The sequence below is a fragment of the Pristis pectinata genome, chromosome 12 (genome assembly GCF_009764475.1).
Source record: "Pristis pectinata isolate sPriPec2 chromosome 12, sPriPec2.1.pri, whole genome shotgun sequence".
Taxonomy (NCBI): Eukaryota; Metazoa; Chordata; class Chondrichthyes; order Rhinopristiformes; family Pristidae; genus Pristis; species Pristis pectinata.
This window is the reverse complement of record NC_067416.1, coordinates 55,592,659-55,605,246: the sequence shown is the minus strand read 5'-3', so window position 1 is coordinate 55,605,246 and position 12,588 is coordinate 55,592,659. Positions and strand designations below refer to the sequence as shown.

The following is a 12,588-nucleotide window of genomic DNA, read 5'->3' as shown; positions in this document are numbered from 1 at the left end:
AAAGAAAAAGAAACAGGGAAAGGCAGAGGAAGAGAGAAAGGCAGAAAGAGCGACAGAGAGAGAGGGAGAGAGACAGAGACAGAGAAAGAGAGAGAGACAGACGGAGAGTCAGACAGAGAGTGAGTGAGAGAGAGAAAGACAAAGGAGAGTGAGAAATGGTGGGGTGGTGTTGGCTTGGGGAGAGGATTAGGAAACGGGTAGTATGCAAAGGGGCTTTGGGGTGGGTTGAGATTTGACTTCGTATTTACACTCAAGGCATGTATAATGGAATTATTGACGGGAGACACAGGGTGACAATTCAGAATTCTGCCTTTGGCGGAGGTATATTTTTGATGAATTCAGCTTCCCCAGTCCGTTTCAGGGCTGGTCTTGTTTGGAAGGACGTGTCCCTACAGCTGAGTACTCATCACCTTTGCTCTCTGCCGACAATACTCAGAGACCGTTCAGCAGAAAATGACACGAGTCAGAAGGAAATGAAACGCACTTACTTGGCACAACTGTCAGCTGGGTCCCTCCGCCGAATATGAGCTTTCGCAAACACAGTAACAATTGCCCAGACACAAACCTACCACAAGACCAATGTGCCCATGTTTCAGCTGTTACACAAGCATCGTCTTGTCCTGCGTGACACTTCCATTTTAGTGTGAGTTATACGAACTTCCAGTGAATGTTAAACCCTTGTACTATCCAATACAGCAAATATAAACTAAAATAATGAACATCTGAGAGGGGAGCAAAGGTTTTGTTCAAGGACCAGCAGAAAATGACATCAATCAGAAGCTTAGCGAGCTGGAACTTACTTGGCAAAACTGTCAGCTGTGTTCCACCGCCAAACGTTAGCTTTTCTCTCCTATGTATTCTCACAGCAACAGTCGCCCAGACAGAAACCTTCAAGTGAACAACGGACCGATTTCTCTTATTGATTGGGCCAAGTATTTGCAATGCTAACTATAGCCAAGGAGTAGCAATGGAAACCGTGATGTGAGCAGTTTTCGTCTGCAGTTGCATGACTGTATCCGAAACCTATGTAACTGCTAATTCAAGGCGTAGATATTTAGTCATATTAATAATAGCCTACAGGCAAACTGAGAATTGTTGCTTTATAGAAAGAAGATATTCATCCCAACGTGTTTAGGTTGGTTGTTTCTGGAGCTATCCTATTGTTCCACATTTCCTTGTTCTATCCCCGAAGTTCTGCAACTTATTTTCCCCACTTTCTCCGGTGCAGTATTGTAGCCAAAAATGGCTCAGCGCCGGAAACATCCCAGTAAACCTTTCCCCTCTCAATGACCTTCAGACCCTTCCATGAAATTGGACACCGAAAAACTCCAGTGGTGGCCTAACTAGTGTTTCGTAAGAACAACATATCCTCCATTCTTTTATACACTATGTCTCCACAACCTTTATGTATATTAATGGAAAAAGAGTAACGAGAGAGAGAGAGAGAGAGAGAGAGAGAGAGAGAGAGAGAGAGAGAGAGAGAGAGGTTCTCAATGAACATTTCTCCTCTGTTTTTACCATGGAGCAAGGCATGCAGGCTTTGGAACTTGAGACAGTTAATGGGGCTGTCTTGGGGATAGTCTGCATTACAGCAGAAGATGTACTGAGTGTCTTAAAGTGTATGGAGGCAGATAAATCTCCTGGACTTGATCAGGTAAATACAAGAACACAGTGGGAAGCTCAAGAGGAAATTACAGCAGTTTAGGCTGAGACATGCATCATCGGTAGCGACGGTCAAGTGCCAGAAGACTAGAGGGTGTCGAATGTTGTTCCTTTATTTAATAAGGACTACAAGTCTGCATGGCTTAGTGTATGGGAGACCATATCTCACGAATGTGATTGTGTTTATTGATGAAGTAACCAAGAAGCTCGATGAAGGCTGGTGGTAGAGGTCGTCTATATGGAATGCAGTAAGGCCTTTGATAAGGTTCCACATGGTCGACTGCTATGGAAAGTTAGATCCAATTGGTTGGATACACAATTGGCTTGATGACAGGAAGGAGAGGGTAATGGTGGAAGGTTGTTTTTTTGCATGGGAGGCCCATGACTAGGGGTGTTCTCCAGGGGTCGGTGTTCGGCCCACTGCTATTTGTCATCTACATGAATGATTTGGATGAGAATGTACAAGGCATGGTTAGTAAGTTTGCAGGTGACACTAAAATAGGCAGTGCCGTTGACAGCGAAGATAGTTGTCAGGATTTACAGAGGGATATTGATCAGCTGGATAACTAGGCCGAGGTCTGTCAAATGGATTTTACATCGGAGAAGTGCGAGGGTTTTCATTTTGGGAAGATAAATCAGGATAGGACATTGAAAGTCAACGGTAGGACCCTGGGGAGTGTTGTAGAACAGAGCGACCAGGAAGTACAAGTAGATGGCTCCTTGAAAGTAGCTTTGCAGGAAAACAGGGTGGTGAAGAGGTGTTTGGCGCGCTGGCCTTCATGAGTCAGGACACTGAGTATAGAAGTTGGGATGTTATGTTGCAGTTGTAACCGACGTTATTGAAGTCACATTCAGAGTATTATGTTCAGCTTTGGTCATCCTTCTCTTGGAAAGATACCATTAAGATGGAAAGAGTACAGAGGAGATTGCTGGGACTTGAGGGACTTGAGTTACGGAGAGACGGTGACCAGATTGGGACTTTTTTCATTGGAGCGGAGGAGAATGAAGGATGAACCTATAAGGTGCACAAAATCATGAGGGGCATAGGTCGGGTCAAGGCGCATAGTCTTTTTCTCAGGTCTGGAGGATCAAGAATCAGCGGGCATAGGTTTAAAATGAGGGAAGAGATTTAGTAGGAACCCGAGAGTCAACTTTTTCACCTAGAGGCAAGTCAGTATGTGACATGAGCCATCAGAGGAAGTTAATGAGGCAGGTACATTAACAACAGTTAAAGGGTACTCGGACAGGTACATAAATAGGAAAGGTTTCGAGGGATACAGGCCACACGCGGGCAAATGGGACAAGCTTAGATGGGAATCTTGGTCAGCATGGACCAGTGGGAACGAAGGGCCCGTTTCGGTGCTATATGCCTATATATGAATCCCAAGATTCCACCTATTTTACTAACCAGTCACCTTATGCTCCGTTACTTTCAAGAATCTTGGTCGGTACAAACCTAGGTCTTTATATTCCTGTATAAATCTTCTGTTTCTCTCGATTGTGGTTCGAATTTCGTTCTGCAAAAGTGCATTGCTTCACACTTCTATACATTAAACTTCATTAGACTCTTGTCTTCCAATTTGTTCCAAACATGAGGCCCCGATTTTTCCTTTCTACAATCAATTTTATCCCGTCAGGATATCTGTGGTTCAACGTGGTACATGAAAGGATGACGTTCTAAATTGTGCCATAATACAAATTCAGGGATTCTAACGCAAATCCCTGTTCCCTAAAACCCTGAATGGAATTCGAAGAAACTTCAAAGAAACTTAAATAAAAACCTCCAGATACTGCAAACCTGTTTCTCAACCACAAAGGAGGAGATCCATAAACCAGTCAGCAGATCAGGCAGACAGCGGGTCTGACAAATAGTCTAAGATTGGGGACGTTAACACTGTTTCGCTTTCCACAAATATGACTCTGTAACCCACTGTCGACTCCCCCATTCCTCCACCTCAACCATCCACTAAATGCAAGTTACTATTATAAACTCACTCTTCACCTTCTTGATATCACTAAATTAACATATACGCGACAACAACCACGTTACTAAAATATTAGAAGTCGACTTATGGTGGCATCCTTTTGGACATGCGTAGGAGAGGGATGATGGCCTTGGTTTAGCGAGGGTAGGGGGTCAGCAGTGTGCAGGGTGCTGTGATAGGATTTAATGCGTGAGACTGGCTTGAGAGTCGACTTCCTATTTGCACACTCCAATTTGCAGTTAAGACTGAATGTGATCGTGGGTTCTCCGTCAGGACAATAATACACACCTCGGCCCTTTGTTGGCGTATTTTGTATCAGTTGTCTAAGTTTTCAACATCTCGAATACATTTAAAGGCTGATTGGGGTTGGATTACTCTCTCTACTGCAACTAAGTTGTCGCCACATTAGCTTTCTGTCGGCAATAATAAGGCGCCATTCAGCAGAAAATATCACCTCTCCCTTACTTGGAACAATAGTCAGCTGAGTGCCGCCGCCAAATACTGGCTTCCACTGACACAGTAACAATGGCCCGGAGGCAAACCAGCCACTCGAGTAAGGAGCCCGGATACCAACTATTGCAATAACGGCCTTCTAACTTATTGATTTTTGTATGCATGATTTTTGTGAATGATAAACCCTTGCACAGATTTATAAAGTAAACGTGAATTAAAGTAGCACAACTTTCAGCGCAAAGGAAATGTTTTGTTCAGGGACCAGCAGCAAATTATATCAATCAGAAGCTCAGCGAACTGAAACTCACTTGGCAAAACTGTCAGTTGCGTTCCACCGCCAAACGTCAGCTTTTGTCTTGTGAGTTCGTAATTCTCACAGAGATAGTAGGTCAGACAGAAACCCGCCACTCAACCAACGAACTAATTTCTGGACACTGCTTGGGCCATAAGTTTCTAATCCTCACTATGTCCAAAGGTGCAGTAATGGAAAGCGTAACATGTGTGAGCTGATTTCATCTGAGGGAGCATTCAGGTATCTGCACCCCCATGCAAACTGCTAATTCAAGAGGTAGTTATTTAGCTACATTAATAACAAGCTTCAGAGAATCAGAGAATTACTGCTTCACAAAAAAGAGGCCATTCGTCCCAATAAGCTTAGACTGGTTGTCTCAGGAGCAATCTCGTTTTTCCCGATTTTCCTGCACTATTCCCAAAGCTGTGCACATTTCTTTTCGTATTGTCAGTTCATCTCTCTTTTGGAAGTCTAATTGCCTCTGGCTCGAACATTTCTGTCGGGAGAAAGCACCACTCTCCACCGCTCTTCCTTAGGCCAAAGAAAGAGTTCAGCACATCTCATCTCCGCCGGCTCTCATAGAACGCCCATTTCCCCCGCTTACCTCCCTGCAACCAGTTCACCCCAACATGCCCATCGACTCCCACCATTTCGTCCACAACCCACCCACACTGGGGGTAATTTCAAGCAGCTAATTAAACGCCTTTGGAAGGTGGGAAACAGGAGAGCTGGGGAGAAACCCAAGCCGTCGCAGGGAGAACGGGCAAACTCCACAAAGGCAGCACCAGAGGACAGGATCCGAACCGGCGTGGCAGGAGCTCTGAGGAGGCAGGACCACGAACTGCGCCGATGCCCCAGATGGCACTTAAACCATCTTGTAACTGGGATAACCTCACTGTATATATTCTATCCAAACTATTATTTTGTGGACATCTGTCGAATCTATCTCTTCCCAGCAGCTCTCCCTTCACCAGTGTAGCATTCTAGCAGAAATCCCTCATCCCTGGAACCATCTTCATGACCTTCAGATCCTTCCTTCAAACAGGGCACTAGAATACTCCAGATGCGGCCAGACAGGGCACTAGAATACTTCAGATATGGCCTAACAGGGCTCGAGAATACTCCAGATGTGGCCAATCACATGAAGAATTTATCATTTTGCTAATTTATCAAAAGTTAACTTCTGCTGGCATCTTTTTGTACATGCGTGTGAAATGGATAGTGGCATTGGCTTTGGGGGAGAGATGGGGGGGGGGGGGTCGGCGGTGTACAGAGTGCTGTGAGGGGCTTCATGGTGTGTGCCTGCCTTGAGAATCGATTTCCTATTTGTTATTTTAAGGCATGTATGAGGGAAAGTATTGTGTTCAGACTGAATGTGATCGCGGGTTCTCCGTCAGGACAAGAACACACAACTCGGCCTTCTGCTGCCATATTTTGTTACTGAAGCCCAGGTTTTTACATCTAGAGTACATTTAAAAGTTTATGGGCTTTGGATGACTCTCTCTCCACCGCTAAGTTACCGCCATATGAGCTTTCTGACGACAACAATAAAACACCATTCATCAGAAAATGTCACCTGACAGAATGAAATGAAACTCACTTACTTGGCACAACTGTCAACCGAGTGCCACCGCCAAATATTAGCTTCACCCTAAACAATAGCAATGACCTTGGCACTAACTTGTCTAATTGACTAACGAAGCCCGATTCCAGCTATTATACCAACGGCCTTTTGAGCTATTTTACGCTCACGATCTGTCAGTGAATGTTAAACCGTTGCACTTATTGATAAAGTAAATATCAACTGAAATGCTGAACCTTTGCGCCCGGAAGGAGGATTTGTTCAGATAGCAACAGAAAATGACATCAATCAGAAGCACAGCGAACTCAAACTTACTTGGCAAGACTGTCAGCGTTGTTCCACCGCCAAACGTTAATTTAGCAGTCCTGTCATGGTAAGTTACACAGCAACAACCGTCTAAACGTAAACCTCCCAATGGACCAAAGGACATTTCTAGATATTGCTCGGGCTAAGATTCTGTAATATTCACTATAGGCAGAAGATACAAAAGCCTAAAAGCACGAACCACCAGGCTTAAGGACAGCTTCTATCCCTCTGTTATAAGACCATTGAATGGTTCCTTTGTACGATAATGTGGACTCTTGACCTCACAATCTACCTCGTTGTGACCTTGCACCTTACTGTCTACCTGCACTGCACTCTCTCTGAGACAACACTTTATTCTGCACTCCGTTATTGTTTTTTTACCTTGTACTACCTCAATGTAATGCTGTAATGAATTGATCTCTAAAGACGGTATGCAAGACAAGTTTTTCACTGTACCTCTGCACATGTGACAATAATAAACAAATTTACCACTTTACCAAAGATGTGTCAATGGAAACCGTATAGTGTGTTTGTACAGGTTTCATCTTAAGTTGAAACTGCGAATTCAATGGATAGTTATTTGGCTCTATTAATAACAAGGTTTACAGAATCAGCGAAGTGTTACTCAACCGGAAGAAGCCATTCGTCCCAGTAGGTTCAGACTCATAGGTTCATTGTGTTACACAGTACAGAAACAGACTCTTCGTCCCCCCCCTCCCCGTTCATGCAGATCAAGTATTTTTACGCCAATCCCATTTTATCCCTAGAAACCTTTCTTGTCCACGTACTTTTCCAAATGTCGATTGAACGTTGTAATTGTACCTGCCTCTACTACCTCCTCTGCCAGTTGCTTCCATATACACATTCTATGAAATACCTGACCCTTAGATCCCCTTTATATCTTTCCCCTCTCAACTTGAACCTATGACCTTTGGTTTTAGACTCCTGGGAACAAAGAGTGTAACTATCTACCCTATCTAAGCCCCTCATAACTTTATAAACCACACTAAGGTCACCCCTCAGAATCCTGCGCCCAAGGAAAACATTCGCAGCCAAATCAACCTCTCCTTATAATTCAAGCCCTACAGTCCAGGCAACATCTCCCTGACTCTTCTGCACCATATCCAGATTAACCACATCCTTCCTACAGCGTAGCGAGGAGAACTATGCACAATGCTCCAAGTGCGGCCAAACCAAGGAGTTGTAGAACAGGAACATAACGTTCCAACTCCCGTCCTTAATGCCTCGGCCGATGAATACAAAGATACAATATTTCTTCTTCACCATTCTGTCTGCCTGTGTCGTCACTTTCAGGGAATTATGTACCTATACCCCAAGATTTCACTGTCAATAACTCCTCAAGGCCCTGCCATGTACTGTGTATGCCCTGGTCTGGTTTAACTTCTCAAGATGCATCATTTCACACTTCTCCGAATTAAATGCTGGCTGCCATTTCCTTGCCCTCTTTCCCAGTTGAACTATAATTTGTTGGAACCTTCGATAATCTTCTTCACCCTCTACCACAGCACGAATTATGGCGTCACCTGCGAGCTCACTAATCATGGCACCAACATTTTCTTCCAGATCGTACATATGACGAACACTGAAGGACCAAGCACAGGACCCTGCGGCATACCACTGTTTAAATGTCACCGATCTGAAAAGAAATCCTCCACCACCACCAACCGCTTCCTTCCAGCGAGCCAAATTTGTGTTCAGTTTGCTATATCACTTTGGATCCCATATGTTCTGACCACCCCCCACCACCGGACCTGGCTACCTTGCAGACCCTTGTCAACGTTCATTTAGACAACGTCCTCTTTAATCCACTTGTTCACATCCTCAAAGAACAGAATCAAATTTATGAGACATTATTTCCCACGAACAAAACCGTGCACACTATCCCCAATCAGCCCTTGGCTTTCCAGATGCAAATAAGTTTGAAGTTTAACAGAATCCCTTCCAGTACACCCCCCCCCCCACCACTGATGTTAGACCCACCGGCCTTATACAGTTATACAGCACGGAAACAGGTCCTTCCGCTCAACTCTTGTTTCCAGACCAGGTTGTCCACCCAAGTTATTCCCATTTGCCCGTGTTTGGCCCACGTCCCTCGAGACTTTTGCTATCCATGTACCTGTTTAAATGTCTTTAAAACATTGTAATAGTATCGGCCTCTGCAGCTTCCTCTGGCAGCTCGTTCCATCGATCCATCTATTCCGCGTGTTGAGCGGACGGACCTGTTTCCATGCTGTATAACTGTATAAGGCCGGTGGACCCAACATCAGTGTTGGGGGATACTGCAAAGGATTCAGTGTGAAAAGCTTGCCGCCCAGGTCCCTTTTAAATCTTTCCCCTCACACGTTAAACCTATGTGCTAGAGTTCTAGTCTCCCTTACCCTGGGAAAAAAGACTGATAATTCACGTTATCTACGCCCCATCCATAAAGTCACCTCTCAGCCTCCTGCGATCCAGGGAGAAAAAAATCTCCGTCTCTCCAGCCTGCGGTTATAACTCAAGTTCTCCAGTACCAGCCCCCCTGAATCTTTACTGGACCCTTTCCAGCTGTTAGTTCCTGGCTTTTCCTTGCAGCCCTTCTTCAATGAAAGCGCAACATTGGCCACACTCCAGAGAAAACCCATCATTCCACCTTCCCTTGTTCTAGTCCAGGTGTCTTGTAAATTATGTGTTCCACTTTCTTCAGTGTAATAGCCGAAATCTCATATCCCTGTAAATGTTCTGGAAATCCTTGCCCCCTCTCTGTGATCTAAACGTCGCTGTTTAATAGAACCACAGAACACTCCAATGGTGCACTGTGTCTCGTAAGAACAACATAATCTTGCTTTTGTACACTGTCTCTATATATGAATCACAACAGTTCATCTGCCTTATTAACCGGCCTTCATGTGCCACACTACTTCCAAGAATCTCTTCCTGTGTAAACCCAGGACCATATTATTCATGTACCCCCTTTATTACTCTGCCCTTTGCTCTCTATCGTGGCTCCGCATTTTCCCTGATAAAGTTGTGACTTCACACATCTGTCTATTAAATTGCATTTCTTATTGCGCACCCATTTGCTTCAATTCTGCAGCGTTGATTTATTTAGGTCCACAATAACATTGATCCCATCAACAAAGTTCTGTGTTCATTTCAATTAGTAAGGAAAATGTTCGAAATTGTGCAGGTAGCCAATTTCGGGGACCATACATGTGAGGTTGTCAATAACAATGAAAGAGAAAATTAGCAGAGACAGCAACGAAACTTTTAAAAACCTCCAAAGACTGCAAATCTGCTGTTTAAGAAAAAAGTAGAACATTCTCGAAACACCCAGCAGATCAGGCAGTATCTGGGTCTGATAAGGGTCTTGGAAGGAACACTGTTTCTGTTTCTGCAGATAATAACCGACCTGAGGAGACTTCCTATATTATTCTCTTTCTATTTTAATTATTTCAAGAGAAACCCCCTAGCTATAGAATTATAAGCGTGTGCTGCTCGTTCTTGCAGGAACATTGGTAAAATCAATAACACAGGGACAGCGAGTTTAGTAAACGAGGAAAAGAAATAGAAGAGGTGACATAACTTTCAGTGAGACGAGGTTTGCATAAAGCATTAACACAGACATAGAGATAATAGCAGCATACTGACCGGCAATTAGGCCGCAGAGCCTATTTCCCATTATACTGATTCATGCAGATCTATGCACTGAAGTTCGTCAATTCCTGAGATATATGACTGTAGCCCAGAATTTAGAGAAAGGAAATATGAGCGTGGAGAAGCATACTGACTGGCAACATGTAACACCCATTGCAGAACAGTGTCTTTGGTATTATATGCAGGTCAACTGATTAGATGGACGAACTTCTTCCCAAATGATGACACGCTGGGTTTTTAACGGAGATTTAGACTGTATTGATTCAGAGCTTACAAGCTAACCGCCGGGAAAACATAAATGTTTACCCCTGTGAAGAACTGCTTCAGTACATGGAGTAGAAATGAAATTGTCAGGTTAATTGCATTGGAAGGAATACAGAGGAGATTCATCAAGATGTAGTCTGGATTGAAAGAGTTTAGTAACAGGGAGAGATTGTTTTCCTGGAGTGAAGGATGCTGATATCTGACCTGACAGAAGTATATAAGAATATGAGAGTCATAGATCGGGTGGATATTCAGGCTCTTTTTCCCATGGTAGCGGTGTCCAAAACAAGAAGCATAGATTTAAGGGCAGAGTAAGCATTTGAAGGGGACTTGAGGGAAAAACGTCTTTTTACTCAGAGTGTGTTTAATATCCGGAACTTGCTGTCAGAGGAGTTGGTTGAATCAGATAAAGTCATTACTTTTAAGGGACATTTACACAGGCACTTAAGTAGGCAAGGTATAGCAAGATACTGTCCTTACTGCGGGCAAATTGTATTCCTGTAAATGGGCAAGAATGTCGGCATAGACATGGTGGGTCGAAGGGCTGCTTTCTGTGACTATGACTCTATAACTCTGTCAGTTGTAATTTACTTCTATTGTAGGCTCATTGTGCAAGAAACAGGGCAGAGTTCAAGAGAATGTGAGAGGGAAAAGGAGGGGGCGACTGAGATTGATGGAATTGCTTTGGGAGCCCGCATGGACTCCCTTGGCCCTATAGACTTCCTCGATGCCGTAGGGAGCAAGGGAGGAAACATGAGAGAGCCAGTGGCTAGAAAAAGGCATGCATTGGACCTGGATTGTAGAGCAACTATGAGAATTGGAAATGGAGTGCATATCATGGGTTAAATTGGACTGCTCTTGCACCGACCAGGACACAGTTGGGAGGCCAAATACTCTCCTTCCACACTATAACCTTTTTTTGTGATGATGAAGCTTACCTTTCATGATGCTGTTTTCACATTTTTCCCTCCTCCGGAGTAAGTGACCAGATATGTAAGCAGAATAACAGTATTGAAATTGATATTGATTTACTCACTTGGTTCCACGGTCAATTGAGTCCCGCCGCCGAATATTAGCTTCTGTGTATACACCACATTAAACCCCCACCGCAAAACCTATCCCAAAGCACAGGACTTGAAACCTCAGGACCACATTATAACCAGTAGTTCCCCCAGTACCATATGATAACCAGAAGTTCTCCAAGTACCACGTTCTTTTATGAAATTAAGCCTGAATTGCAATGCCAGATATTCCTCGATTAACAATTATTTTTTAATATTTTTCATGCCAATTCAAATAAGAATCAGAGTGGAAAATTTAATCCAAACTGTGGAGACTGTTATTGCTTGATTTTTCCCCTAATGAAATTCCATAGCCTTACAGAATTCCTACAATTGTAGGTGGAATTTGAGATGGTCTCCATCACCCCATAAACGTAGCTTTGAGCTGCGATCAAAGCTGTTGCGAAGACATGTCTGTCTCCCTTTTTATCCTCCTGAAGTATGCTGCAGAATGAAGCCTTAAATTTCTTTTTGCTAAAGAACGCATCAAACAAGCCAGGAACGAGAACAACAACAACAACAACAACAACAAGTTTGCAGAACCGAAATCGCCTTGACAGCTCTTCCAAAGAATCGCTTTGTCGATTGCTGTCATATATTATAGAACTTTATGATTCAGTAGTTAACAACACACTTTAAGCAATCACCAGTGATTTGAATTGGTTTGTATTTCTTATGTAATAACCAGATATCATTTTACTGGATTTGTTTAACTAAGGCATAAGTTCTTAAAACGACAAAGGTCGATCATAATATGCACAAGTGTTGTCTTAATCGGGTATAGTTTACTTTTGCCAAGTCCATCAGAAGGCCTAAACTCATAGAAAGCAAACAGCAGATTTGTTGATGAAGGTTTGAGTGTTGCAATGACTAAGAAAGAGCTTGAGCCAAGCTTGAAGGGACACAGACACTCTGCTTATTTTTGCACAGCACCTCCCGGGAAGTGTTTCTGAATTGCACTGCATGGTTCGATTTACTGGCCAGTAGAACATCGCTCGCCAGCACATTCACTACTCCGTGCCAGATGTCGAAAACATTCTACATCATTCCCTGACACGCTCTGACTTGAGAAACAGGAGATTGAAGTATAGTACTGTGCTGACCATCAAAACTACTATCCCTTTCTCAACTAACTAATATGACTGGACATACAGTATATCAATTATCTGATCGACTATCCTGCTGAATTAAGTTTTCTAATAGTAAAAGAAAAGAGCAGCAGAGGAACATGTTAAAGATAGAGCACTTACTGGGTTCAACGATCAGCGTAGTCCCATTTCCAAAATTGAGCTTAGCTTCCCCAGTGTTACACACAGTTATACCCTGTTA

The 12,588-nt window shown here is 43.5% G+C and overlaps 1 gene segment (V, D, J or C); it reads right to left on the bottom strand.

Annotated features, from left to right (window-relative positions):
- The window catches only part of LOC127576722 (T cell receptor delta constant-like), a 33,166-nt gene extending 23,126 nt beyond the window's left edge, over positions 1-10,040 (bottom strand). The window contains 1 exon segment of the C gene segment in view: positions 9,929-10,040. Within this exon segment, the coding sequence occupies positions 9,929-9,959 (31 nt within the window).
- Between the last annotated feature and the right edge of the window lie 2,548 nt (positions 10,041-12,588).